Genomic DNA, 24,289 nt, shown 5'->3' with positions numbered 1-24,289 from the left:
CTTGATTGGAACCGTTGCCTGCAAACCGAGCGTCCGCGACAGCTCTCACCCGGGACAGAGCAGGAGGCAGCCCCTCCGCCTGCCGCCCAGTCAGCGCCGCCAGGGCCGTGGCCACGTGACTTCCAAGGTCCCGGTCCCCCCCGCAGCCCCCGTGGCTGTGGCCCTGAGACCCTCTGCAGACACACCTGTCCCGCCCGCTTCCCTCCCACAAGAGGCCTTTCATCTCCAGAAGAGGGAGAGGGAAGACTTCTCGGGGGGCTTCGTCAGGCCCCCTCTGCACGGTGGCTCTTACTATCAGAGGGCGCTGGCGAGTCTTCCCGCCACCCGGCCCCTCATCACCGACTGCAAAGGAAGAATCCGGCAGAAGAAGCCACTTTATTTTTGTTTTTTAAAATCCTCACCTGAGGATATGTTTACTGATTTTAGAGAGGGAGGGAGGGAGGGAGGGAACATCCGCGTGAGAAGCAAGCACTGATCAGTTGCCTTCCGTACGCGCCCCGATGGGGAGCAAACCCGCCGCCTCTTGGTGTAGAAGACGACGCTGCAGCCAAGCCGCCGGCCAGGGCAAGCCACTTTAGCTGTGACCCGGTGCACGCACTCCGGGCCCGCTCAGTCCCTCTGTGACCCCAGCGTCACGGAACTGCAGAGCCACGCCGCGCTTCCTGTGAAGCAGGTTCATGCATCAGCCGGGGCCCTGGCAGCCGCCCCTTCCCACCCAGGCCTTCATCTTCCTCAGTGTCACTTGGGTCCCTGTGGGAGGTGTGACAAGGGGCAACTTGACCTGTTCAAGGCCAGGACTTCTGTCACTCCGTGAGCCCAGCCTGGGTGTCAGCATCGGCCTGGTAGTGACGGACTCCTCCCAAGCGCTCCAGCTTGATGAGCCCCGTCCAAAGATCACGACCCTTCATGGCCACGGCCGGGCTGTGCCCTCTGCCCTCCACGGCCACCAGGCTCCATGCCCTTCCCACTGAGCACCAGCTGCAGTGAAGGGTTGGCCTCGGCCTGGCGTTCCTATGGAGCTGGTGAGGGCTGTTCCCTCCCCCACTTCCAGTCCTTCACTGAGACACACTGCCCAGGGCCAGGGGCTCAGAAGCCACCTCTGGCCCCTGCACCTGCCCCTCCAGGCTCTCAGGGACTGAGGTGTGTGCCGCCCTGGTAAGGCACGGTCTGCAGGCAGCCTGGCCTTTCCCTGCCGCACTTCAGAGATTATGCAAATCACAGCTATTAGTGTAACAGCTTCTGCAGACTTCAGGGAAAAAACTACCACAGAATGCCCACACTTGGTTAAAAGACCTTAAATTTCCCCATTCTGCTCATTCACTCCTGTCAATATGATATTTATGCCTCTAAAGCCTGCTTTTTTGTCATGTGAGTATCTATCTGTAAAAGAGACATCCATCAGTCAGCAGAAAATTCTGGAACTGTGGCCATGAAAGGGAAGACGGGGATGAGGGAGGAGGCCTGGGGGGGCCGGTGCCAGAGGACCTGGTGTGGGGGGCAGGGCTCATCCCGACACCGAGCAGATGCGGCTCCAGGTCCGTCTGAGTGATGGCCACCAGGCCTCTCACATGACCCCCGCCGGAGCTCTCTGCACACGCCCGCTGGGGAAAATCCAGGCTGCCTCCCACAAAGCAGAGGCTCGAGGCTGGTCTGCTCCCGAATGTGGTCCAAGGGCCAGCTCAGCAGCGGCTCACAGAGCTCTTGTTAAAGGCGGATTCCTAGGCCCTGGGCCTGACAGCCCAGGTCCGACTTGCTAAGGAAGGGGCCAGGGATTGTCATTTAGTGACTTTAAGGCACAGGAAATGCTGGGATCCACCGAGGACTCTGGCAGCCGACAAGGAGGGTTCTTGGAGGACACGAGCCGGCACCTGCCTCCCAGTCCCTCCGGCCGCTGGAAGGAACCAAAGTCTAAGCTCTGGGGCGGGGGCTGAGGAGCAGCTGCGGTCAGGAGTCCAGAGTCCAAGACCCGGCTTTGCCACGTGCTTGGTACAGGGCCTCAGACACTGGGGCCCTCCCCCGGAGCCCCAAGTTCTTAGCCACACAAGGCACGAGATGATGCTGCCTCCCTGGCAGGGCTGCAGAGAACGAGCATCTTTGCCGCTGACCCGGCACTTAGCACAGGTGTGAAACGCCTCCCGCCTGCAGGAGGTGCTGGCGATCAGCAAGGTGTCTTCCTGAAAACATGTTATTTTCTGGTTGATGGATTTACGGAACTTGGAGGCCCAACGGGTCTCCTTTGGCAGACTGTTCATCATATTCCCACACATCACCCCGCTCCTCGGGCTTGGTCACTGTGCCTGGAGACGACCCCTGCCCCCTCTCCCAGGGCTGGGCATTGTCACCTCAAAGAATCCCACCGGGTCTTAAAAGCCTTTGGAAATACAGCGCAAGTCTCGCCTCCTGGCCTGTCTGCTCCAGGAAGCGTGCTGAGCAGCAGCCCGTGGCTTCCCACCCAGGCCGCAGCAATCCAGCCTCCCCAGGACGTGCTGCTGCGCCCAGGTCCCCTCCCCACTGGACGCGGGGCCCCCACGAGGCCGGCACCTCGTCAGCGCAGAAAGAGGGGCCGGCGGGAGGCTGACGGGTGAGGGAGGGCGTCCGCTTTCGCTTCTTTCTCTCCAACTCAACTGGGCAGCCGAGGGTCAGCACACAAACCGAGGCGCATGATTCCAGCCAGGACCTCAACAAAGGTCGGCTCGCTTTAGGTGACAAGCCTCAAGGGCAGCCTAGCAGGGGGGTCTACCCACGAGACTGATGTGGGGAAGCGGGCAGGTGCCGACACACGGGGTCCCTGCCAGGGGGCTGCACCAGGAGGGCTTCCCGCAGGAAGCGAGTCTAGCACACGGCACGGGTTTGGGGGTCCTGGACAGCTGGGGTTTTCAGTAGGACTTTCAGGAGACCCAGTGCTGAGAGGCCTCTGGGTCTGTTTTAGTCACTTCTCCGAGCTGCCCTGCGGGGCGATCCCAGCTCAGGCTCCCCCGTGCAGCCCAATGAAACAAAGTAACGACATCATATTAAAGATAATGTGATTGTCACCGAGACGCTAATTGAGTTGAAACGCTTGTTGTAACAGACCCATCAGACTGTCAAGGAGGCGGCGCGGCTTCCCTGCAAACAGCGGAGGTGGTAGAATTAAGATTATCAGTGCGGTTAGTTGCTCCAATAGCAATTATTTTCTGAACGTAAACCCCTGAGTGGCGAGGACGCAGTAGTGAGAGAATAATGACTCGGATGCCACCTGCAGCAACAGTCCCCACACACACCGGCCACGTCTTGGTGACAAGTGTCCTCCGTCACCAGCTTCCCACAGACGTCAACGCTGAGGCGTGTCCCTCAGATTCTCAGCACTCACGGGGCGGCACCGTCGTGGGGAGACCGCTCCTTCCCAAGCGCCAGGCCTCCCCCCTGATACCACCCGGCTCTGTCCGCTGCCCCGTCCCCTGCCCCAGAGGACGTGTTCCCATCTGCCACCCTCAGATAGCAGTCTCCCATTGTCCCCATGCTCCCTCTCGGCCACACCACCCATGTGTCCTGGCCTCTACTTCCCCCGTCTGCCCCTCTGGAATGACAGCGTTCCTGTGTGGCCCAGCACGCAGGGGTGCCACCCAGGCCCCGGAGCCTCCCAGGGATTGGCCACATCCCTGTGTCAGCCAGGTTCTCCCGGGCCACAGACCCAGTGGCAGATCCGTGACGCACACAACAGGTGGGTCAGGGGGACTGGCTTGCGCGATCATGGATGCTGAATGCGGGGCCAGAAGCCTCACACGGGCAGCCTATGTCGGCACCTCACTGGGAATACTGGGTGGCCGGCAGCATTCTGGGACACCCTCTGTCACCACCGCCATGGAGGCTGGGCCCAGAGTGCAGGTGGGAGGCGGGGGACGATGAGAGAAAGACGGTAGGTTCCAGATGACAACAGGAGGCCGTAAGGGTGTGACCAGGGATGGGCAAAACCGTCCCATACTGGTCTGAATGCGAAAGCCAGACAGCAGGGCGCTGTGTAGGGACAGGAGCCTGGACGTCCGTTCCTTGGAAGAGACACGCAGACCATGCGGGACAAATGAGGGGACAATGAGCCCTGCAGGGGCACAGAGGGGAAAGACTCTGCCTTGGGGTGACAGCTCCATTCCAGGAGCCCCTCCCCTTCAGTCTCGTGGTGACGGGACGGCTGAGCGGCGCAGGGACAGGGGGGTGACAAGTGGGCTGCACCCCTGGGCCCGCGGAGGGAGGAGTGAGCAGAAGGCAAACACGCCCTGCCCTTGTCCTGAATCTAAATTGAATCTGGGTGCTGGGCGGGGACAGACCGCAGGAGAGCGTGAGAGCCCAGCTGCCTTTCAAAATCACACCGATAAGGATGGAAATGGTCCTGGTGGCTCCGAGGAGGTGGCCCGTCCTGGTGCTACAGCCTCACTTCTGCCAGGTCTCCCCTCTGTGGAGAGAGGGCAGGAGCAGCTTCATGTGCTCAAAGCCGAGGCTCTGGCCGCTGGCCCCTGTGCCGAGGCCAGGGAGCCTCTGGGGCCGGTGGCCATGCTCTCCCTTCTGGAGGACAGGCGTCTCAGGGTCCCGGGGCTTCCCCCACAGAGAGGGGGTCCACGCCCATCACGTGTGCCTCCAGCCGGGAGGGGCCAGGGCTGGGACGTCTGTCTGCCCTCTGCCCCCAGGACCCAGCCACACAAGCCCTAGCCATGGGGCCGAGGGGGCAGGAGCCTGGAAGCCGGCAGCCCAGCCCCAAGCCTGGCTGTGGGAGGCTGCCCGGAGTCACTGCCCCTTACAGAGGGGGAGTGACCCCCTCTGTCCGCGACTGACTGGTCCCCAGGGCCCCACACTGATAAGCCCAGCAGGGGCGTGGGGCCGAGCGCAGGGTGCCAGCCACTGTCACCCTGGAGCTCAGCAGCTTCCTCTCGTCCCTTAGACCGGAGAGGAAGGGGACCCCCCACCCCTCATCTGTCCCTGAGCTGAGCAACATTCACACGGGCTGCAGAAGAGCGGTCTGTGACTTTACTTCATGTTGATCTGAATTAAATCTGCAGAAGGACCAGGGCCTCCCGTGACAGCGGCCTGGCCGGCAGCCTCTGGCGGACGCGGGAGGGAGAGCGGAGAGCGTGCCCGGGCTGCCGGGCTGAGGACGCACGTGCTGGTGCCCGGGGGGCGGGACGTGGCTGTGACGCGCGGCCTGCCCCTGCCCCTGGGGAGTCCCTGGAGCGCCAGGTGTCATGTATTTAAACACCATCCCTCTGGCGGTTCCAGGAGTGAGAAGGGGAAAGTCAAGAGACGTGCGACCCACGTCCCCGCGGACCCCTCCTGCCCAGCGGGGCCAGGACCCACCTCAGGGGCCAGCAGGGACGTGGCCACTGCCCTGACTTCCCCGATGAGTTTGAAAGGTAAGTCGGTAAGCGCCGTGGAGCCCACGGTGTGACTAGCAATGGGACGTTGTTCTGGCCGGGAAATCGGCTCTGCGGCACGTGGTGTGAGTCTGCAGGTCCCCGCGGGAGGGAGAGACCAGGGGCTGAGGACAGACCCACTGTCACCCGGTCTGCGCAGCTGCCCAGGAAGCTGCAGGGGCTTCCTTGTGTGGGTGGCTCCTGTCCCCCGGGCGGGGCCAGGGCAGAGCAGGGACAGAGCGGGGGCACATGCACCGGCGGGAGGAAGCAGCTGCCCTTGAGCCTTGGGGGGCAGTGGAGCCAAGACACCAGTGTGACGCACGGCCGCGTGGCACAGCAGCGTCACTGGGGTTGGACACCCCGGGAACCGAGCCCGAGGTGGGCTCTGGGGTTCGGCACCTCAGTCAGCGCTGACCTCTGCCCCGCTCCTCCCGGCCTCCGGGCCTTTGCTTCACTCCCCTTCAGCTGCAGGCTCTCCCCACGGCCCTGGCCATCACCACGGTGACTTGCTGTCTTTGACAGCTGCCTGAAACGGTGTCACTCTGGGGACTCTGCTCAGAAGAAGCCCCGGGCTAGGTGGGTGTCTGCCCTTCGGGCACGGACTGTGCGATGGGGCCGCGCCGGCTTCTCAGGAGCAGCAAGGACCCCTCCGGCACAGCACACGGAGCGCTGGGCCCGGGGTCAGGACCCACGTCCTCGCCGGGGCCCCTGCTGCGGTGTCCTCAGCACCGGGTCGCCTGGCCGGTTCCTGGTGTCCTCAGCTGCACAGTTAGGGGACATTTCACCAGTCCCTTTCCTCCTTCCTGGAAGAGCGTGCATCAGTACCACTGTATCCCAGGCACCCACGCAAAGACCTGCAGTGTGGGTGGGAGTGCTCAGGGCTCCCGGCAGGGCAGTCAGGAGAGCCCCGTGGGAAACATGCCACTTCCTGACTTTCTTGTCCGTCACCCTGCCACGACAGGGTCCATGAGTGGTGAGTTGTTCACACGCAAATAGACCAAGCTAAGGAAACATTAACACTGCATAAGCGAAGCTCGAGAACTCGTGAGGATGAAAACCAGGTGACTAACCCAACAGAAGACTTCCTTTAAAAAGAATAAAAAATGGCATTTGAGTTATTCCCGAATCAAACTGGGCCCTGACCCTGGTCTCCCTGGCAATTTGCAAAGGAGGCCACCTCGGTGGCACGTCGCCTCTGCTGTCACCTGCACGCTGCCCGCCCGGCTCCCAGCCCGCGTTCCACACCCGCTTCCAGCTCCTGGCGCCGCGTGGTCTCCTTCACGGAGCCGGCCCGCTCGCTGTGTGTCCCCCGTGCTTCCGTCTGACGCAAGGCAGACAGCGACCCAGAGGGAGACGTGGACAGAGGGGGCTGGGGCTGGATTTGTGGGGAGAGAATTCCTCGTAAGGAAGCAGCAAGCCACAGCCTCCCTCCCCAGCGTCTCTTCAGCCGTCAGAGGTCCCCTTGGCTGTGGGGACGCGGGGCTGCTCACGCCTGTCTGGGGGCGGCCGGTGGAGACAAGGGTTTCTGGGGGCTCTCAGGACAACACTGGGGCAGGACAGGGCCACCCCGCCCACCCTGGGGATCCTGCTTCCTCATGGGACAGAAACATCCGTGTGTGGCTGCCTCTCACACGCGCCCAGCTGGGGACCTGGCCCTCAGCCCAGGCCTGTGCCCTGACTGGGAATCAAACCGGCGACCTCTTGGTTCACAGGCCAGCGCTCAATCCACTGAGCCACACCAGCCAGGGCCAGAGTGTCATAATTTTTACACACACCTAAATCAGGTTGATAAAGTTTTATTCCACCCAGGTTATTCATATCATCAAACAATCAAATTACTTTCCAGGTAGTACTTTGGCCCCAAATCAAATAAAATTTCAAGTCATTATAACTTTAGAAAAAAGAAACTCGTTTGAATATGTGATTTAGCTCCCTTAAAAGTCTTCTCGACTTGAAATAGTGATAGTAGAAATCAGGAAAGCCCACGAGTGCTTAAGATTAATTAAGAGTGAACGCAGCTGGGGAAAGGAAATCCCGGCGCTGGGATTTCAGGGCGCAGACGGTCAGAAGGTGTCAGCTCACGGGCCTCTACACCAACAGCCTCAGGAAAGAGGACGTGCGTCCCGAGCCGCGTTCCGCTGCTGCTCGTTAGGTACGCAGCAACAAATGGATACACAGCGGCCTGTCCTTCCAAGTCCCTGCCACCTCCGCCCTGAGGACACGTGGGATTTGTGGCCCGGCGCCGAGTAAGGGGCCCGTGGAGGGAACATGGCAGAGGGGAGACAGGAAGGGTGCAGGAGTCTTGATGAGGGTGGCCAGGCTGGAAACGGGTCCCAGGCGGGGGCTGGGAGTTGGGCCCGATTTCAAGGCAGGGCGTTGCCTGCTTCACTGACAGGGTAGGGTTCTTGCTGCAGTTGGACCAGAGGCCAAAGCGGGGCCCCAGGGTGAGGCCAGGCTGACAAGGGGGTGCAGGGAGGCCAGGTGTGCCAAAGGGAAGCCGACGGCGGGTGGGGGGGTGGCCACAGAAGCAGCGGAGAAGGGGGTGCAGCTGGAGTCTGGCTCCACTTGGTCCTGCAGGTCCCCCCTCCAGGCGAGGGCAGGGGGCTTGGGTCCGTATCAGTGAGCCCCTGGCTGTGCAGTAGCCCTGGGGTGGGGGTGGGGGTGTCACGCACCAGCCCAGCGCAGTTCTCCAGAGCAGGGGCCCTCTTGGGCCACACAATGGCTTCTCTGTGACGGGCTCAAACCCCCAGAAGCCCCACCCCCAAGACTTCCCCTTTCCCAGGGAACCCCATCCAAGGACCCCAAGGCCCCAGGGCGCCCGGCTGAGAGCCAGCTTCCCCCCAATTCCTGTAACGGGTGTCAGCTCTGCAGCGGATGTGCCTGAATGCACGCCCCCCGCCCCCCACCTGTTCCTTCATCAATAATTAAGTACTCGCAGCTACGGACCTGTCGCGGGAGGATATCAACAGGTGCTGACAAAGGACCACGATTATTCCCACGCCGGGGCATCCCAGCCACCTTGAATGCTAACGAAGACACTCCAGGGCTAGAGCTGTCAGGAAGCATCTGCAGCCACGCCAGACAGGGAGCCTCTCACTCCAACCACAGACTCGGTTTCTGTCGCCTCCCAGCCCTGCACACACGGCAACAGCACGGGCGCGCCCCTCCCTGCTCTCTGGTGAGCAGCTCCGAGGGGCGTGGGGGTGGCCTGCAGCTTGGTCTTGTTTCTTTGGAGTGGAGGTGGCTGTTCTCAGCCGGGTCTCAGAAACGGGTCTGCGGGGCCTGCCCGGTGTGGCCCAGGGGGACATGCAGATGGCGTGCAGAAGCCACTGGTCACTTGGGTCAGAGCCCCTGGGATGTGGCCCCACCCACTCCAGAGAACTCAGAGGTCGAGACTCATCCTCAAATCTCATTGTCGGGGAGGGGCTGGGTTAGAAGCCCACAGGGTCTCTGTTCTGTCACCGAGATGGGAAAAAATAAGAGAGGCTTTGGAGCAATGTGGAAGGGAGGAATTGCCCAGCCACGCGCTCCCCTCACGGACCTCGGGGCTTCTTTGGGAAAGGCGAGGACCCTCTGCTTTACTGACTTGTGGGTGCCCCGAGCCAGCTGTAAATCTGCCCCAACACCAACGTGCAGACCACAAAGATATGCGGGGTTTTAATGCAGCCTTTTGTCACCATGTTCAATTTCCATAAATTAGTTCTCAAGTTGTTGCATTGATTGGAAAATGCATTAAGAACCATCCATCTTGTTGTCCCTGGTGTAAAGGCTTGGTCGTCCCCCAACACAGCGCGGAGCCGAGTCCCACACCGGGCGGCCTGGCCGCGCCCGCAGAGTTGCCCGCGAAGGCCTCCGAGCCCTCGGGGAGAGGCTGGAACTCGCCGCCCCGCCGCGTGGCGGAACCCTTGGCCGACGTCCTTCCCATTTTGAACGGCTAGGCGATGGCGCTGAAGAGGGGAGAACGGACAGGTGGGACTCGCCTTCACGCCGGTTCGCACTGATTGGCGGGGTCTGTGCACGGCCAGGGAGGCCGCGCGCTGGACGGGAGGCTGGGGCAGAGGGCGCGTCTGCAGCTCACCGCTCCTGCTCCCTCCTCTGCGGCCAGCGCCGGCGGTGGCAGAGGGCAGAGGCCGCATGGGGTTCCGCCTTCAGAGCCTGCTGCGGCGGCCAGGCCACGTGGCAGCGTGTCACGGGGCAAGGTGAGAGGCAGCTCGCTACCCCCCCGTCTGAACTCGGGCTGCGGGACCTGGGTCGGGCCCAGCGCACGAGGAAACCTTGCTTCTCTTTTCCTGGCGGCGGAAACCTTCGAACAGAGAAGAACTAAGAGGGACGCTTTGGAGTGAGTTCATCACCAACGCAGCTCCACGGGCTCGGGGCTCTTTTGAGGGATTTGAAAATTAAGGTAGCACTGATTTAGCATTAAAACGGGGATTTCACGGAGTCTGAAGAAGGAGATATCTAAAATCCTATTTTAACATGCGAAACGATGTAAAATAATTGCATTCAAGCAACAGCCCAAAGACACTTTAGCATAATCGTGAATTCACACAAAAAAATAATGCGAGGGAAAGACCCGGGGGCCAGTCTCAGCGTGAGGAGCCTAAAAAACAGTGGTGTTTCATTCAAAGCCAACGACTGTGACTGTGACGTGTAGGTCATTATCAGTTACGTGTTTGATGGATGGGACCTGCGCCAGCCCCGCCCCGCCCCCAGCCCCGCCCCCACCAGCCAGCACAAAGCGAAGCCACGCCCCGCACACCAACCCCCTCCCCCACCCCCTATCCAACCCCCTCCCCTGCCTTGGTTGCAATTCACCATCCTTGGACAGTCAGATCTTTTCCTTAAGAAACCAACCAGAATTCCAGAATCTGTACTATTCTAATAGTTCTCCTGTTCATAATGAATTTCTATAGTGGAAATCATTTTCAAAAGCGGTTGACTACAGAGCTCCAGGAGGCTGCGGCTAGGGGCACGCTGGCCCGCCCCTCCCACGACCACACACCAAACCGCACGTGCACAGGGAGCGGTTGCTCCTGGGGACACCTGCGCGCTGACCACCCAGCTCCTGACAACCAACAAGAGAAAGAGACCCAACGCAGAAGCCGGGGAGCCCTGGGGAGCGGCAGGAAGTCCCCAGCCAGAGGAGCAGGGCAGTCCCCCTTGATTGCGGCCCCCACCCCACCTCCACAGGGCACGGCGGTGCTGTACTCGGGGCGCTGGCCTACCTGCCCGCAGGTCCCCGCCGCCGGCATCGCCTGGAGCCCCCGCCTCCAAACCAGGAAGCAGGAGCAATAGGTCGGCCCCACGCACACCTGGTCTACCTGCCCCAGGTGCCTCAAGTGCCTGCTGGCCTGGGGTCTGGAGGTACCTGCTAGGACCCAGAAATTCCTGACTGTGCTCCGGAAGCCCCAGGCCTTGAGCCTCTGCTCTGATCTGAAAGCAGAGCTGGGTGCTGCCTCTCTGAAGCCAAGGACCAAGTTTGGGCTGAAGTCCATGGAGCCTGGCGTTCTGACCAAGACGGGCACGCGGGGCAAACTGGTCAGATAAGAGGCCGGGACGCGACTTAGATGGAGCACCGAGAGCCTCGCGGGAGAGACCACGAGGGAGTTACCCGAGTGAGCGGAGCCAGGCTGCTGTGCTGAGCAGAGTGTGGTCTGCCCACCTGCAGCTCCAGTCCCGGGTCTGACCTGGAGTCTCCAGGGAAGGCGAGAAGCACTGGCTTTGCCCTGCGTTGATTGGGGACAGGCGAGGGGCTCAGGTCCACATGGCTTCTCCCTGCCCCACCTGCGGGTTCACACCTGGGTGCTGGGACCCCCATCGGTCCCAGCGGGCCTGTGCCACGCCGGGAAAAGGGACAACGCAGCGACGAGACGGAGCCGTCTGCACAATTACGCCGCCACAGCCATTCCAACCAGCAAGTGCCCTTGAACTGGAGGTGCTGAGCGTGGCATCTGTTTACAAATTAGGTGACGGGAGGGGGCTCAGAGTATTCACCTCCTTCCTACTCCTCAGTGTGTATAGTATTAGCAAAATGTCTCAACGGCTGGTGAATCACCTCTAAGTCCTCTGGAGCGCACTGTGGCAGTGTTCCCCGTGATGGATTCCTGTCGTATTTAACGAACCCCATTGTCAATTAGCTGCTACGGGGCCCAGCGCTGGCCTCAGCCCCCCATCCGACCTCCTTTCAAAGCAGCCAGTCATCCAAGCGTACCATAATTTGCTTTTATTATCATCTCTTGAAAAGCCAAAGCTAGTCTCCAAAATAATTTAAAGTTTTATGTCGCCATGAAAGAGACCTTTTCCTCACAATGACTGTGCAATGCCGCGTCACCGTGCCTGGTTAATTAGTTTGCGGAGGGTGAATTTCAGCTAATAATCGTTTCTTGCAAGGACAAATAACAGAGCTGCTTCCTTACAGGCTTCCTGGGAATAACTACTGTCCTTTCAGAGGCTGCTTCATCAAGCCCTGCTCCTAAAGACCTAAGTGACTACCCCCGGTGGTCCCCCGGGGCCTCCCGCTCCTGGGCATCGCTGCCCACCGCGTTGACCTTGCAGAGAGCGGGGCAGGGGGTGGAGACTCAGGCGCACAGATGGGTGGTCACTTAAGCGCCTGCCCAGCGCTGCCTTCGGCTCAAGCAGGTGGCCAAGCCCCAGGTGCCTGAAATACATGCCAGGTTTTAAAGTCTACGCTCAAGGTTTAAAACCTCTTTGCTTATGAAAAATGTCCCAGCTGGCCTCTCCCTGTCTCATTTGGGAGATGAAACGGCAGCTCTGGAGTCCAACCGCGACTCGCTGGGCTCAGAAGGAGCCATCATCACTGAAATGCAAGAGCCTTGATCGCAGGTGTCTCTGGGAACTACCGTGCGCTCTCTGCCCCGGGTCAGCTGCAGGGCATCATGCAAAATCAGTCTTGGTACAGAGCTGCAGGAGACGGCCTGGGAGGAAGCCAAATGTGACTGTCCTGACACCTGCATGGGTTAGAAGTCACCCGGGGGGCCGGCTGCCCCAGTCAGGGGAGCAGATTGAGTCAGGGGTGCAGCCGGCAGGGACCTTTCTTCTGATGGGAAGATGGGTTTGTCCTCGTGAGCAAACAAAGCAGGAACAGAACCGAGGCAGAGGTTGCCTCAGTCTGGGGAGGGCAAGGGGAGTAAAAGCCACAGAAACATTCCAGCGGGAAGTGCCCCCAAGAGAGTGTTTTGCAAAATCAGAGCAGAATTGGTTAGGTCATTTCACACCAAACAGCAACAAGACAGGTTCTAAGCAGAAGGGAAGACAGCCAAAAAAGAAAGAAAGAAGGATAAAAAAGACAACAAATGCTTAATCAGAAATTTTTTTTTAAAGATTTTATTTTTAGAGAGAGGGAGGGAGAGAGGGAGAGGAGTGTGGATGTGAGAGACATCATCGGTGGCCTCTTCTCCGCGCCCCGACCCGGGATGGAACCCACTGCCCAGGCATGTGCCCTGACAGGGAATCGAACCTGCGCCCTTTGCTTTGTGGGATGACCCCCAACCCACTGACCGTACCGGTCAGGGCCATCAGAGAGGTTTCCCGTGTGAGGTTCTAACACCCTGATTTCAAAAGGTGCTGCAAGGTCCTCACTGAGATTCTTCTGCCTCCTGTGACGCTGTCCAGATCTACCCATGAACCGATACACCGCTCTCGGCACCACGTGCTGGCTTAAAGAGGGCTGGTGCCCCGGAGGGTTCTCAGCGGACCCTCTGCAAGTGTCACCGAAGGACGTGTTGGGAGCGCAGTCCCGAGCCCCTCCACAGGGCCGCTTAACCGAGACCCCTGTGGCTGGGGCCTGGGGAAGCCAGCTCCTCCGTGCACCCAGGGACTCTTAGGTGTGTTAGACTTTGAGGAGGACACCAAAATGAAGAATAGAGCCATTGGGGGGAGTCCCCACTCCTGAGGCAACACCCCAGAAGTCCTCCAGGCAAACGTCCTGGACCTCCCTCCTCCGCAGCCAGGGGTGCCTGTCATTGTATTTGCAGCTTTCGGACAACGGCCTGTTTTCTGCTTAGTGCTGCCCACGTGTGGGCCTCCTCTCTAATTCCTGCGCGCTGAGCGAGAGATGCAGGAATCCGGGGCGGCGGGCCGGGCGGCGGGGAGTGGGGGGCCTCCGAGGGCCTGGGACCCAGGAGCATCTCCCCGCAGAGGGACGTCCTGCTGTGAGAACTGGATTTCGTTCAACACAGCAGAGGAGGAGAGCGCAGGGCAAGGGGGGAACCACCCCGGCCCCGCGACGGAGGCAGGGGCGGCACCGCACGTGCTGACATCCAGATTCATTCGATGTTTGGGGAAACATTATAGTTTCAAACCAGTCCACTTATAAATTCCATTAAAAACGCCACTTCAAATTAAAGGGATAGCACACTTAGAATAAATGTAACAAATCTGGGCAAGACTGCAGACAGGAGATGTCGCCGGCAGAATGAACGAAGCCCTGAACGCGTGGAGAGACGCGCCACCTCCCTGGACGGGGAGACTCAGCCTCGTCCGGTGTCCCTTCTCCCGAGCCGACCTGCAGCTTCCATGCCACCCCAGGTAAACTCCCAGCAGACTTTTTTGAAAGACAAAAAGGCCTTCAATTTTATTTGGAAATGCAAAGGAACATGTAAATAAATAACCAAAACAGTCTTGAAAAAGAAGAAGTTAGAGGACCTACTCCACCTGATTTCAAAACCTACCACATGGCTATCGCAATTAAGGAAATGAGTTTTGATGAAGAGATAGAGAGACTGACGGAGCATAATGCAGAGTCCAAAAATAGACCCATACAGATACTATAAAATGATTTTTGACCAGGATGCCAAAGAAACTCAATGGGAGAAAGAGAACTTCTCCACATTTGCTAAATCAACTGTACACTCACATGAGGAAAAAAATCCGTGAGTGCTATCCGACACCTTAACATACAGGTTAATTCAAAATAAATCTTCACCCTGGCTAGTGTGGCTCAGTGGTTTGAGCGCCCGCCTGCAAACCAAAAGGTCCCTGGTTCAATTCCCGGTCAGGGCACAGGCCTGGGTTGCGGGCCAGGCCCCCCCCCCCCCCGTTGGGGTGTTTGAGAGGCAGCCAATCTGTCAATGTTTCTCTCCCTCTCTTTCTCCCTCACTTCACCTCTCTAAAAGGTAAATAAATTCTTTTACTAAAAAATGGAACAAAATAAATCTTAGACTTTAGGCAAACTATAATGCTTGTAAAAGAAAACACAGAATAATATCTCCATGACCCTGGTGTAGGCAGAGTCCTAGAGAGCATGCAGAAAGCAGTAACCATTAAAAAACTGATTAATTGGACTTCATCAAAATAAAAAATCATGCTCTCATCCGAAACGCTATTAAGAAAATAAACAGACAGGCTATAGGCTGGAGAAAATATTCATAACGTATTTGTCTTAACAAATATAATCCAGAACTCAATTACGAAAGAAGAAATGACCCCGTTTTAAATTGAGGCAAAAAATGAGAGCCGCGTCACCAACGGAGATGTACCAACGGCCAGTCGGCGCATCGAAAGAGGCTCAGCACTCCAGTCACCTGAGACACTGAAATGAAAGCTATTTGAGTTTAAAACAATGCACTCCCACGGCACGTGTGTCAGCAAGGGCGGTGTGACAAGTGTGGAGAACCCAGACGCGCAGAAACGGACATACTACACAATCCCACTTGTGGGAAGCCTTCCGTGGTCTGAAAATGATACCTTGCTTTTTTAAGTCCCAAATGTCTGCGTTGTTTGGGTGGCAACCCCTGAACCTTAAGCCCCCCGCCCCAGCCACACAGGACTTGCTGTTTCCCCTCACAGCCTGGTCAGGGGGGCCGCGCGGCCTTGCCCGCCGCCGAAGGCCTGGCGAGTGTGGCCTCCCCGTGCCCAGCAAGGACACGCCCGCCAGTCCTTGCCCTCAGCGTCCTTCCTTTTGCAAAGAGCAGTGACAGCTAACTCCCCACAGACTGGGGACTGGTGTCATCCTGCGCCCGGAGCTGGTCTCGGCAATTGGGGGGCGGGCCCGCCAGCAGGCTGAGGAAGTAAGGGCTCTGCACATGGACCAGGGCAACGGCCGCCCAGAGCGGCTGCCCGGGCCAGGCCTCCCGCTCGTCTTCGGGGTGCCCTGGAGCACACCCCACGCGGCCCCTGGCCGAAGTGGAAGCCCTTGGGACAAGAGGGGCCTTCTCCAATTCCATGCCCGCAGCGCGCACGCCCGCTCGCTCACCGCTAGGCCCGCCCTCTCCCCTGCGGCTGTCCCCCATCCCCTGGGCATCGGGCTCGGGGTGTGATGCCGACTGTCGCATCTCCACACTGCTGGCCTCAGGCCCAGCAGGCAGCCAGGAGCTCACTTCCCGGCAGCTCCTGCCAGAGGGCCTTGGAAGGGAAACAAGGTGGGGAGCACCACAGGGGCGCATGGAGTGGGGCTAGGAATGCAAAGCGTTAGGGAATTCCATTACGACTGAGGACGGTCCCTTATCCGTAGCCTTCTCGGTGCTGAAGTGCGGGCGGCAGAGGAGGGCCGGAGCCGGCGGTGGGCTTCCTTACTCCCGGGAGGGCCGGAAAGCCTTCCCGACCTGTCATGCAGGCAAAACACAGGCCAGCAGAGCAGGGGCTACACGCTCAGAGCTGAGCACCGGTCGCAGGCCCTGCTCTCCATGGGCTGCAGTCCACACTATCACACCGATCAGTGTGAGTGTGAGTGTGCGTGGGGGGGGGGGGGGGGCACAGCCAGGGCCCACGGGCAAGACGAGAAGGGAGGCCTGCCAGCGCCCGCGTCTCAGGCCTGCGGCGTGGCCTGTCCATGTGACCTTACAGCCCCGAGCTCTGCAGAGCCTGTGGCCCCAGCAGATAAACAAGTGAGACGGACCGTCACAGACATCACAGACACCCTGTACACCAGCCAGGGGCTTTTACTGGGAAGTCACGACCAAAGACACGGCACCTTCACGTCTCTGAGCCCAACAGTGCTTAACAGAGGCTTTATTAGGTGAACGCTTGAGAGGGGCCGACACTGAACTGATTTACTCACAGCATCGCTAGCAAACGCGCCGTCCGCGAATCTAAGTGTTCCAAATCTACAGCCGCAGCAGACGGCCCGCGCCCCAGGAGCCCTCCCGAGCGGCGCGGAGCCCAAGGGCGCCCAGGACAGTCCGGGCCTCTAGCCCACCACCACGAAGTCATCACTGGGGAACTCGTACGCGGGGACCTCCAGGTTGAGGGGCGCAGGCCCCTTCCGGATCCTGCCGGACGCGTCGTAGTGAGACCCGTGGCAAGGGCAGTAGTAGCCCCCGAAGTCCCCTGCATTTGCAATGGGTACGCAGCCCAGGTGCGTGCAGACGCCTATCAGGATGACCCACTCGGGCTTCTTCACGCGCTCCAGGTCGTGCTGCGGGTCCCGCAGCTGCGCTATGTCCACCGCCGCCTCCTGCTCCACCTCCTTCTTGGTTCGGTGGCGCACGAACAGGGGCTTGCCCCGCCACTTGAAGGCCATGTTCTTGCCCTCCGGGATGTCAGAGAGCTTGATCTCGATCTTGGACATGGCCAGCACGTCCGCGGAGGCGCTCATGCTGGAGACGAACTGGGACACGACGTTCTTGGCGGTGTACGCCACGGCCACCGTGGTCGCCGCCGTCACCAGGTAGGAGAAGCCCTTCCGGGCCTCGGCGCTGTCGCGCGAAGACTTGGTGCCATCTAAGACCTCGGCGCGGCGGTAATCGGAGAAGTCGGGCACCTTGACGTCCGTGTGGGAGTAGCGGACGGACGCAGGCACTGCAAGACAAACAGAAGGTTGAGCACAGTTGGAGGAGGGTCTCGACCGGGGCACACACACCGGCACCAGACTGTTACAGACTCAAAGCAAGAATCAAATGACAAACGTGGGAAAAGGCGCACTCACGGTCTCGGAAATAGTCGCGTTAGCAGTGCCAGCCTCTGACACACTAAAAACGTGACGAACTCAACCACCACGGATTCAGGATCCGTACGATTCAGTGCAGAGTGAAGTCGGACAGCCCTGGAAACAGCGATGTTCAAGCCCCAGGATCCACGGGGCCAGGCCCACTGCACAGCGGCGGGAGCTGCCTGCCGTGCGCTCTGGACCAGACGGGACCCGCGGCTCATTCGGTGCGCCTGATACGCGATTTGTGTGACCATCTCATTACACCACCTTACTATATTTCCCATCCACTCGTTCTCTGAAAGAACTGCCAATCATTCATAAAATACTAACTACAAGATCATAAAAAGCCCATGAACTGTAACGTAATTTTAGCTGCAGAAAAGTCAGAGATTTGTTTCAGACGTTAAGGCATAAATTTGTTATTATTTTCACTTCAAGTAAAAGCCCCAGTGGGCAAACCAGGACCACGTTCTCAGGGAAAGCAGCCACCGAACTCAAGCAAACCTGCACAAGGCCCCATCTGTGTCACTCTAGTGCGGGGGAGGGGGAGACGGCCACCCCCTTCGGAGAGCTTCTCTGGGACACACGCAGGCCCGGCGTCCGCGTCAGGGAGCGTTGGGTCGCAAGCTCTGGAAAAAGCCAGCTTGCTGGTGTCACTTCGAAGAACGTTCCAGGAAGCAAACCGCTTCGCTCAGAAAACGCAACACCAAGACCCTCCCTTCCAGGAAGCGTGTTGTGTCCGAAAGGAGGTGCGCTCGCCCGTCGGGGCCCTAACGTGCCGGAAGGCGGGAGGCTGCCCCCCGCACTCCGTGCGCGTCCCCGGCCCACCCGGCCTTGTTCGGGGGCCCAGACGCCAGCAGCGGCTGCTACCGGGACACCAGCCCCGCAGCCCCCGGCCGAGCCCCGGCCCGCGGCGGAGTGCGCAGCCCCCCGAGACCGCCGCCGGCGCGGAGGAAGGGCGGGCCCTACCCGGTGCCCCCCAGGTGCCAGCGGCTCACGGGGGCGCTTTCACCGGCCCTCCCGGCAGCACGGCGGAACCGGCGCGGCCACGGACCCCGCTCCCCGGTGAGAAGCGGGCCGCAGGCGGAGCCCAGGGCTCCGGGACCCCGCGGGTGCCCGTCCCGAACGGAGGCCGCGATCCCCGCCCGGCGGAGGCCCGCCCCGGGGAGCCACGGGCCCGGAACGCGCGGGCCCCCGACACGGCTCCGCCCCATGTTCCCGCACCTGCGCCCTCCTGCGCGGCGCCCCGGGCCCAGGGCCGGAGAGGGCGAGAAGGGGCGACCCCGCGCCCGGCGGGCTCACCGTTGAGGCCCGCGGCGGCGACCAGAGGCCGGGTCGCGGCCTGGCCGCTCAGCGACTCGCGGCACAGGAAGGGCCGCTTCACGTCCAGCACGGGCGGCTCCGGCGCGGCGGGCAGCGCGGCCTGCACCAGGGGCCGCAGCGCGCCCGGCACCCCGCGGGACGTGGCGGACAGGACAGGCGCGAACGGGCCCGAGCGGGCGGCAACCGACAACATGGCGACAGCTGTCCCAAACCCCAGGCCGGTCACACAGACGACCTTCCGCCCGCGGCGCCGGCGCGCGGAGGCGCGGCGCCATGACGTCACCGCGGCGGCCGGGCGGGGCGTGCGTCGGGGGCGGGGCTAAGGCCCACGCCGGGGGCGGGGCCGCGAGGGCTGGAGCAGGGGGGCCGCCCCGTGCGTCCGCGTGGGTTCCTCGTGGTCTCCGTCCGGGATCCGCCTCGAAGAAAGCGGGCGCGGGAGGCCGCCGGGACCGTCCCGTGGGCCGACTCTGCGGTGCCTTCGGGCGAAGTCACCATCGGCGGGGTCTTAGGAATAAGAACAGATGATCGCGACAGTTTAAACAGGGACAGTAGTTCCTGACTAACGTGCATAACACGCCTCTGCATCTTAGTCCGTGAATAAGGTGCCCGATGCGCCGATGCGCCGAGGAGGCCGACGTACGGGAACCGCTCTGCTCACACTCAGGACTACTGTCAGGACCTGACATGTAAACAGTGAATTCTGCAAGGGCGGGGGCGTGTGCGCCGCGCGTCCCCACGACGACGACAGTGGTTCGCGTTTGTGGGGCACTTGCCGCGTGTTAGGCTTTGCGCCGGACCTTCGTTCCTTCACTGACAGTCGGGGCGCCCCGGGGAGACGGCGGTGCGGCGCGGCGCCCAGGACCCGCAGGTGGAGAGCGGGGGGCGGTGTCTCCCGGCGGCACCCCGGCCTCCCCGCCTGCAGGGCTCCGCCGCCGAGTCGGCTCCCGTCCCGCGGCGACAGTTACTCCCTTTTCGCTTCTCTCAGTCCGCGGGCCGCGTCTGGCGCCCACACGCCTGTAGCTCCGCTCGAACGGCCGCTCCGCTCCGGCTGAACTCAGCGCCCTTAGCGGGAGGCTCAGTCTAGACAGGATTCGGTAACTGTTTTCGAAGCGTTTCTTTTCTACCCCTACTGACGTCCAATGGCTGCGGTGAGCTCAAGTTCGCTTTATTTAGATGAGGAGTGGGCTAATTTAATATTAAGTGAATATTTCGACAAGCAGTGGACAGATCTGGCAGAACTGCGATGGTGGGTCGTATAAACCCATGGAGTTTCTCTCTGCTCTGCCTGGCCCTGGGCCCGGGGCAAGTTTCCGAGCGCCTCCGTGCCTCAGTCTCCTCACCTGTCCGAGGGGGTGGTGCTGAGGCCGCCTGGGAGGAGAACACGCGCAGACATGTGTGAAGCACCTGCGAGGGGCGTGGCGCACCCTCAGCACCGGGGGAGGGTCTGCTGGTATGTTCTTCACCTGACCCGACTGGTCCCCTCCCTCCTCCCATTTCCTCTGATCCCTGCTGACGCCAGGTCCCCCGCACACTGACCGCTGCCCCGGGCACCCTCCTCCGGGCCTCGGCCTTGGCCGTGTTGGCCAGGACGAGCCTGGTGGCCTCGGTGGCCCCCGTGTAACTGTGGGGCCCTGATCAAGGAGAAGCAGGAGGTCAGAGCGGAGAGAAGGAGCCACGCAGCTGACTTGGAGGACGGAGGCACGGGGCCCAGAGCTCAGGAGCCCGGCCGTGGTGCAGCTGGGAAAGGCAAGCAGCGGGTCCTCCCTGGAGCCTCCGGAAGCCACGGCCCTGCGCCTCCCGTCGGACTCCTGGCCCCCAGAACTGTAAGCTGATGACCCGGGGCTGTTTCACGGCACTGCCTTTGCGGTCACGTGTTACAGCAGCAGGAGGGAGCCGATGCACGTGCACACACGTTTGCCTTTTCCCTAAAACCAGAAGGTCTGCCCTCGTCAGGCCTCGATGCTTGTGAAGAGCAGACTGGGATGCGTATTCGCTTCCTGGTCCGGGTTCTCTCCCTTCTTGCCCACTCCATTCGGTTCCGTCACCCGCCTGCCCGCAGAGGTCACCGAGTGTAGCAGCTCCGGCCCATACGACCCCACGAACAAACCTGCTCTGGTGCCAGAAGCAGTGACACGCCTGTGAGCAGCGGGACCGCCCAGTCCCGAGCCTGTGAGCACACGCTGAGACGCTTCTCGTCCCCTGCACACCTGACGCTTCGCTTCCATCGGGGCGCTGGGCTGCGCAGGGACTCAGAGGGCAGCGTGCTCTTGGGAGCCTGCGCTGGGGTTCTCCAAAGGTTGTCCTCGAAGCGCACTTATGACGGAGCCGTTCTGTGTGTGACCCTGCCTCGGGGACGCTCCTCCTCAGCCCCTCTCCCCTCACCGTGTGCTGAAGCGGAGAGGCAACCCACCTCCCCGGGGAAGGCTCCCGTCTGTCCCTGGTTTCCAGGCCATTTCCCCGGGAAAGGCCTGGCTGCCCAGTTCCAGTTCCGGTTGTTGTGACAGCGTCAGCTTCTCCCCTCGGCCCACGGTCCTCGCTTGGGCAGCGAGACGTGAAGACTGGCAGCCACTTGAGAGCTGCACAGACTGTCCCCACTTTAAGCCATTTCAGAGGCATTTCTGTTCCACAAAATCACCGTCGGCGGTGCTGTGCTCCCGCCTCCCTGAAAGATGGTCACCCTGGGGAGGAGGAGAAATTAGCCAGGGAGATGTGCAGAATGCTAATATTCTAATCGCGTGTTCCCTGAACACACGAGTCTCATTCATTAACTGTGATTAATTGGCAGTCTTTGTTGAAAACCGTATCAGCTTCCCGATCGGCCACACCACCACCACTTGCCAAGCAACCTGCTCCAGCAGCACCCACAGCTCCCCTTCGGGTCACATCAGGTGCCGCCTGGAAAATGTGTCGCGTTAATTGGACTCATCTGTATAGAAGAGCTGCTGAGAGCTGGGGCTGCCGAGTCTGCGGCCAAGGTGTGGTCCCAGCTCCTAGACACCTGCCGCCTGAATCACCTGGGCGGGCTACGGAAACCTCTGAGCTTCGGTTCCCTCCTCTGACAACTACCCACCATCTAGCAGTGCTTCTGGAACAACGGATTCCTAGGAAAACGGAGAAACTTCATTCGTCCTTATTTCAGAATCCATGGAGCCAGGGCAGCAGCCAGCACAGCGCTGGCTGTCTGTCTCCTAAGGTCACCGGGAGGCCGGCCCCCATGTGTGCACCCAAAGGCCCTTTTATCCCTGAATCTCCAGGGCTTTTTCCCCAGCATACCACCAATAAATGAAGCTGCCAAACCTTCATGATAAGATATTCAAGCTAAAACATCATTTTTAAAGATTTTATTTATCTTTAGAGAGAGGGGAAGGGAGGGAGAGAGGGAGAGACACATCGATCGGTTGCCTCTCGTGCGCCCCAGCTGGGGACCTGGCCCACAACCCAGGCCTGGGCCCTGGCTGGGAATCGAACCCCCAAACTTTCTGTTCATAGGTCTGCACTCGCTCCACTGAGCCACACCAGCCAGGGCTAAAGTTGAAACATAATTTTGAAGAAGCACTGAAGTTCTTCCATTCACCTGCTTTGTAAAGAGGCTGGCCCACTTTTTGTACAATTCTCACTCACAAATGAAGGAGCTGCGTGTGTTAGGCAGAACCTCAAACCACAAAATGACAAGCCTCCAGCATCTTAACAAAAGCCCAAGCTGAATTAAACCGGCCTTCCGCATCCCGGTGATGAGTATTAGACCAGATAGCCCATAATGAGCTGTGAGGATTAATAAATTATTTGACCCCCAGGTACAGGTGGGCCTGCAGTCAATACAATTGCCTAAAAGCTTGGAATTAGACTTTGGCCAATACAATATAACTGAAAAGAATTAGTAGTTTTAATTAGGAGGAATAATTAATTGATCATCCTGATGTATTGATCTACAACTTATTTAATTCCCTGCAATTTAATTTGTCACGTTGGAGTCCAAATGACTAATGACTGGTCCTGTTGATGGCAGAGCTGGAAGGGATGGGAATGCTGAGTGACGAAGGTCTGGGGCCGCCCACCTGCTGGCTCCACCTCGCCCGGGCCCGCTCCTGCTCACCTGCGGTGCTCACCTGCCCTGCGCTCGGCAGTCCTGCGGGTTCCTCTCTGGGGGCAGGCCCAGCACAGACACCACTGCCCAGGGAGCCCCGGAGGACTCCGCGGGCCCTGGGAAATGTCCAGCCTCCTTGCCTCCGCCTTCTCACGGGAAAACAGGTTCAGAAGCGCACGTGGGTCACAGGGAGGTAGGCGAACACTCACTCGCGGCCTCTGACCCTGGGACTGCGGGCCCATCAGCATTTCCCCACCACGGTCGGTCGTTACTGTCTCCCTCCTCTGGACACCCTCAGGGTGCCAGCTGGATGGCCTCTTAGTCCCAGCACACCCGCCCCCCACTCTCCGCATCTCTGCCACATCAGCCCCTTGTGGCGGGGGAGCCTTGGATGCCCTTGCTTTCCCCCCCGAAGCCCCGCTCTGTCTGCAGCTGCTGGGCGATGACTGAATTCCCGCTGGTCCACCTATAATGGCACGTGGGGAACACACACGGAGCCTAAGACATGTGTGCTGGGGGAGGGAAGTCCATGCATGCTTCCGTGGCCTCTGGCGCGCCAGGATGGGGTGATGAGGCTGAGTGGGGAGGGAGCATAACTCCTGGGGCGAAGGAGCCCTGAGAGGCTGAGGTAGGGGTGGCAGGGAAGGGAAAGAGGGCAGAAGAGTCCACGTGGGCGCCTGGGAGAGGCAGGGCCAGAACCCACTAGTCAGGGCGGAGGCCGGGCAGGTGCCTCTGTCCCTGGAGAACGGCCTCCTCCAGCGTCTCCCGCAGTGGGCACGTCCCAGGTGGCTCAGAGGTGAGTGGGTGCCTGTCCTCTCGCCGGCCTGTTCCCTGTTCCCGGGACTGAGCGGCCGCAAACGTCCGCTGGCTCCAGAGGTCAAGCCTTCCCCTCCGCTTCTCTGCCCAGGCCCCAGAGGGCGCTCTCCCTCGCCTCCCCCACACCTTTGTCTCAGGTGAGGTCAACACCCAGCCAGACCCTAACCTCTGGCCAGCACTGTGTGGAAAGAAAATGCAGGTCATTAAAGAACCTGGTCAGTGCAGACAGCAGACCTGGCCCCGGGGCTCTCTCCCTGGGAGTGAGGGCAGCTCTCTCGCTGCCATGGAGACCTTCCTGGGGACCCTCACACTCTGTGGGTGTGGCCCTGCAATGGCACCTTGGACCCCTGCGGAAGACAGCATAGGGTTCTAGCCCGCTCCTCCCCCTCCCTTCCAGGCCCCCGGCCTTGGCCTCCCCTGTTCCCACCCTCCCTGCTCCAGGTTGCTGCCCGGCCCCGGCTTTGCTGTGCTCTGACCTGCAAACTCACTGCAGCCTCAGGGCCTGCACTGCGCTGTCCCTTTGCCTGGGACACTCCATTCCCAGGTCTTCCACAGCTGGGCCCTGGCTGTCACTTCACCCTCAGGTTAAATGCCACCACCTCTTCCATTAACACCAGGTTTAAACTGGCCTGTCCCCCCGCCCCGCCCCACCCCTGCCACTCTGGATCGCTCCATCTTCGCATTTCTCTGTGGTCCCCATCACCGTCTGGAATGGTGGCGCTTATTCGCAGGCTCCCCGCGCGGCGGCCCATGGTGCTCCACAGCGAGACAGGGACCTGCGTGGAACCAGAGCGAGGGCTC

At 60.5% G+C, this 24,289-nt stretch overlaps 1 protein-coding gene across 1 annotated transcript; it reads right to left on the bottom strand.

Annotated features, from left to right (window-relative positions):
- Positions 1-16,309: 16,309 nt before the first annotated feature.
- Positions 16,310-18,826, bottom strand: UQCRFS1 (ubiquinol-cytochrome c reductase, Rieske iron-sulfur polypeptide 1). Its single transcript, XM_090260601.1, has 2 exons — positions 18,568-18,826; positions 16,310-17,135 (listed from the first exon to the last, which is right to left on the bottom strand). Exons 1-2 carry the CDS (start codon positions 18,779-18,781, stop codon positions 16,525-16,527), a joined length of 825 nt encoding a protein of 274 aa, XP_090116727.1. The 5' UTR covers positions 18,782-18,826; the 3' UTR covers positions 16,310-16,524.
- Between the last annotated feature and the right edge of the window lie 5,463 nt (positions 18,827-24,289).

This window comes from Furipterus horrens, unplaced genomic scaffold (genome assembly GCF_987537825.1).
Source record: "Furipterus horrens unplaced genomic scaffold, mFurHor1.1.pri manual_scaffold_13, whole genome shotgun sequence".
Lineage (NCBI taxonomy): Eukaryota > Metazoa > Chordata > Mammalia > Chiroptera > Furipteridae > Furipterus > Furipterus horrens.
Note: the sequence above shows the minus strand (reverse complement) of the source record. Positions and strands in the feature narration are given on the sequence as shown.

Bases quoted from the DNA above. Each gene is read 5' to 3' on its own strand.
- UQCRFS1 (XM_090260601.1), bottom strand. From the start codon at position 18,781: ATGTTGTCGGTTGCCGCCCGCTCGGGCCCGTTCGCGCCTGTCCTGTCC. The intron at 17,136-18,567 runs GTGAGCCCGCCG...TTTGTCTTGCAG, and splicing joins CGCCGCCGCGGGCCTCAACG to TGCCTGCGTCCGTCCGCTAC.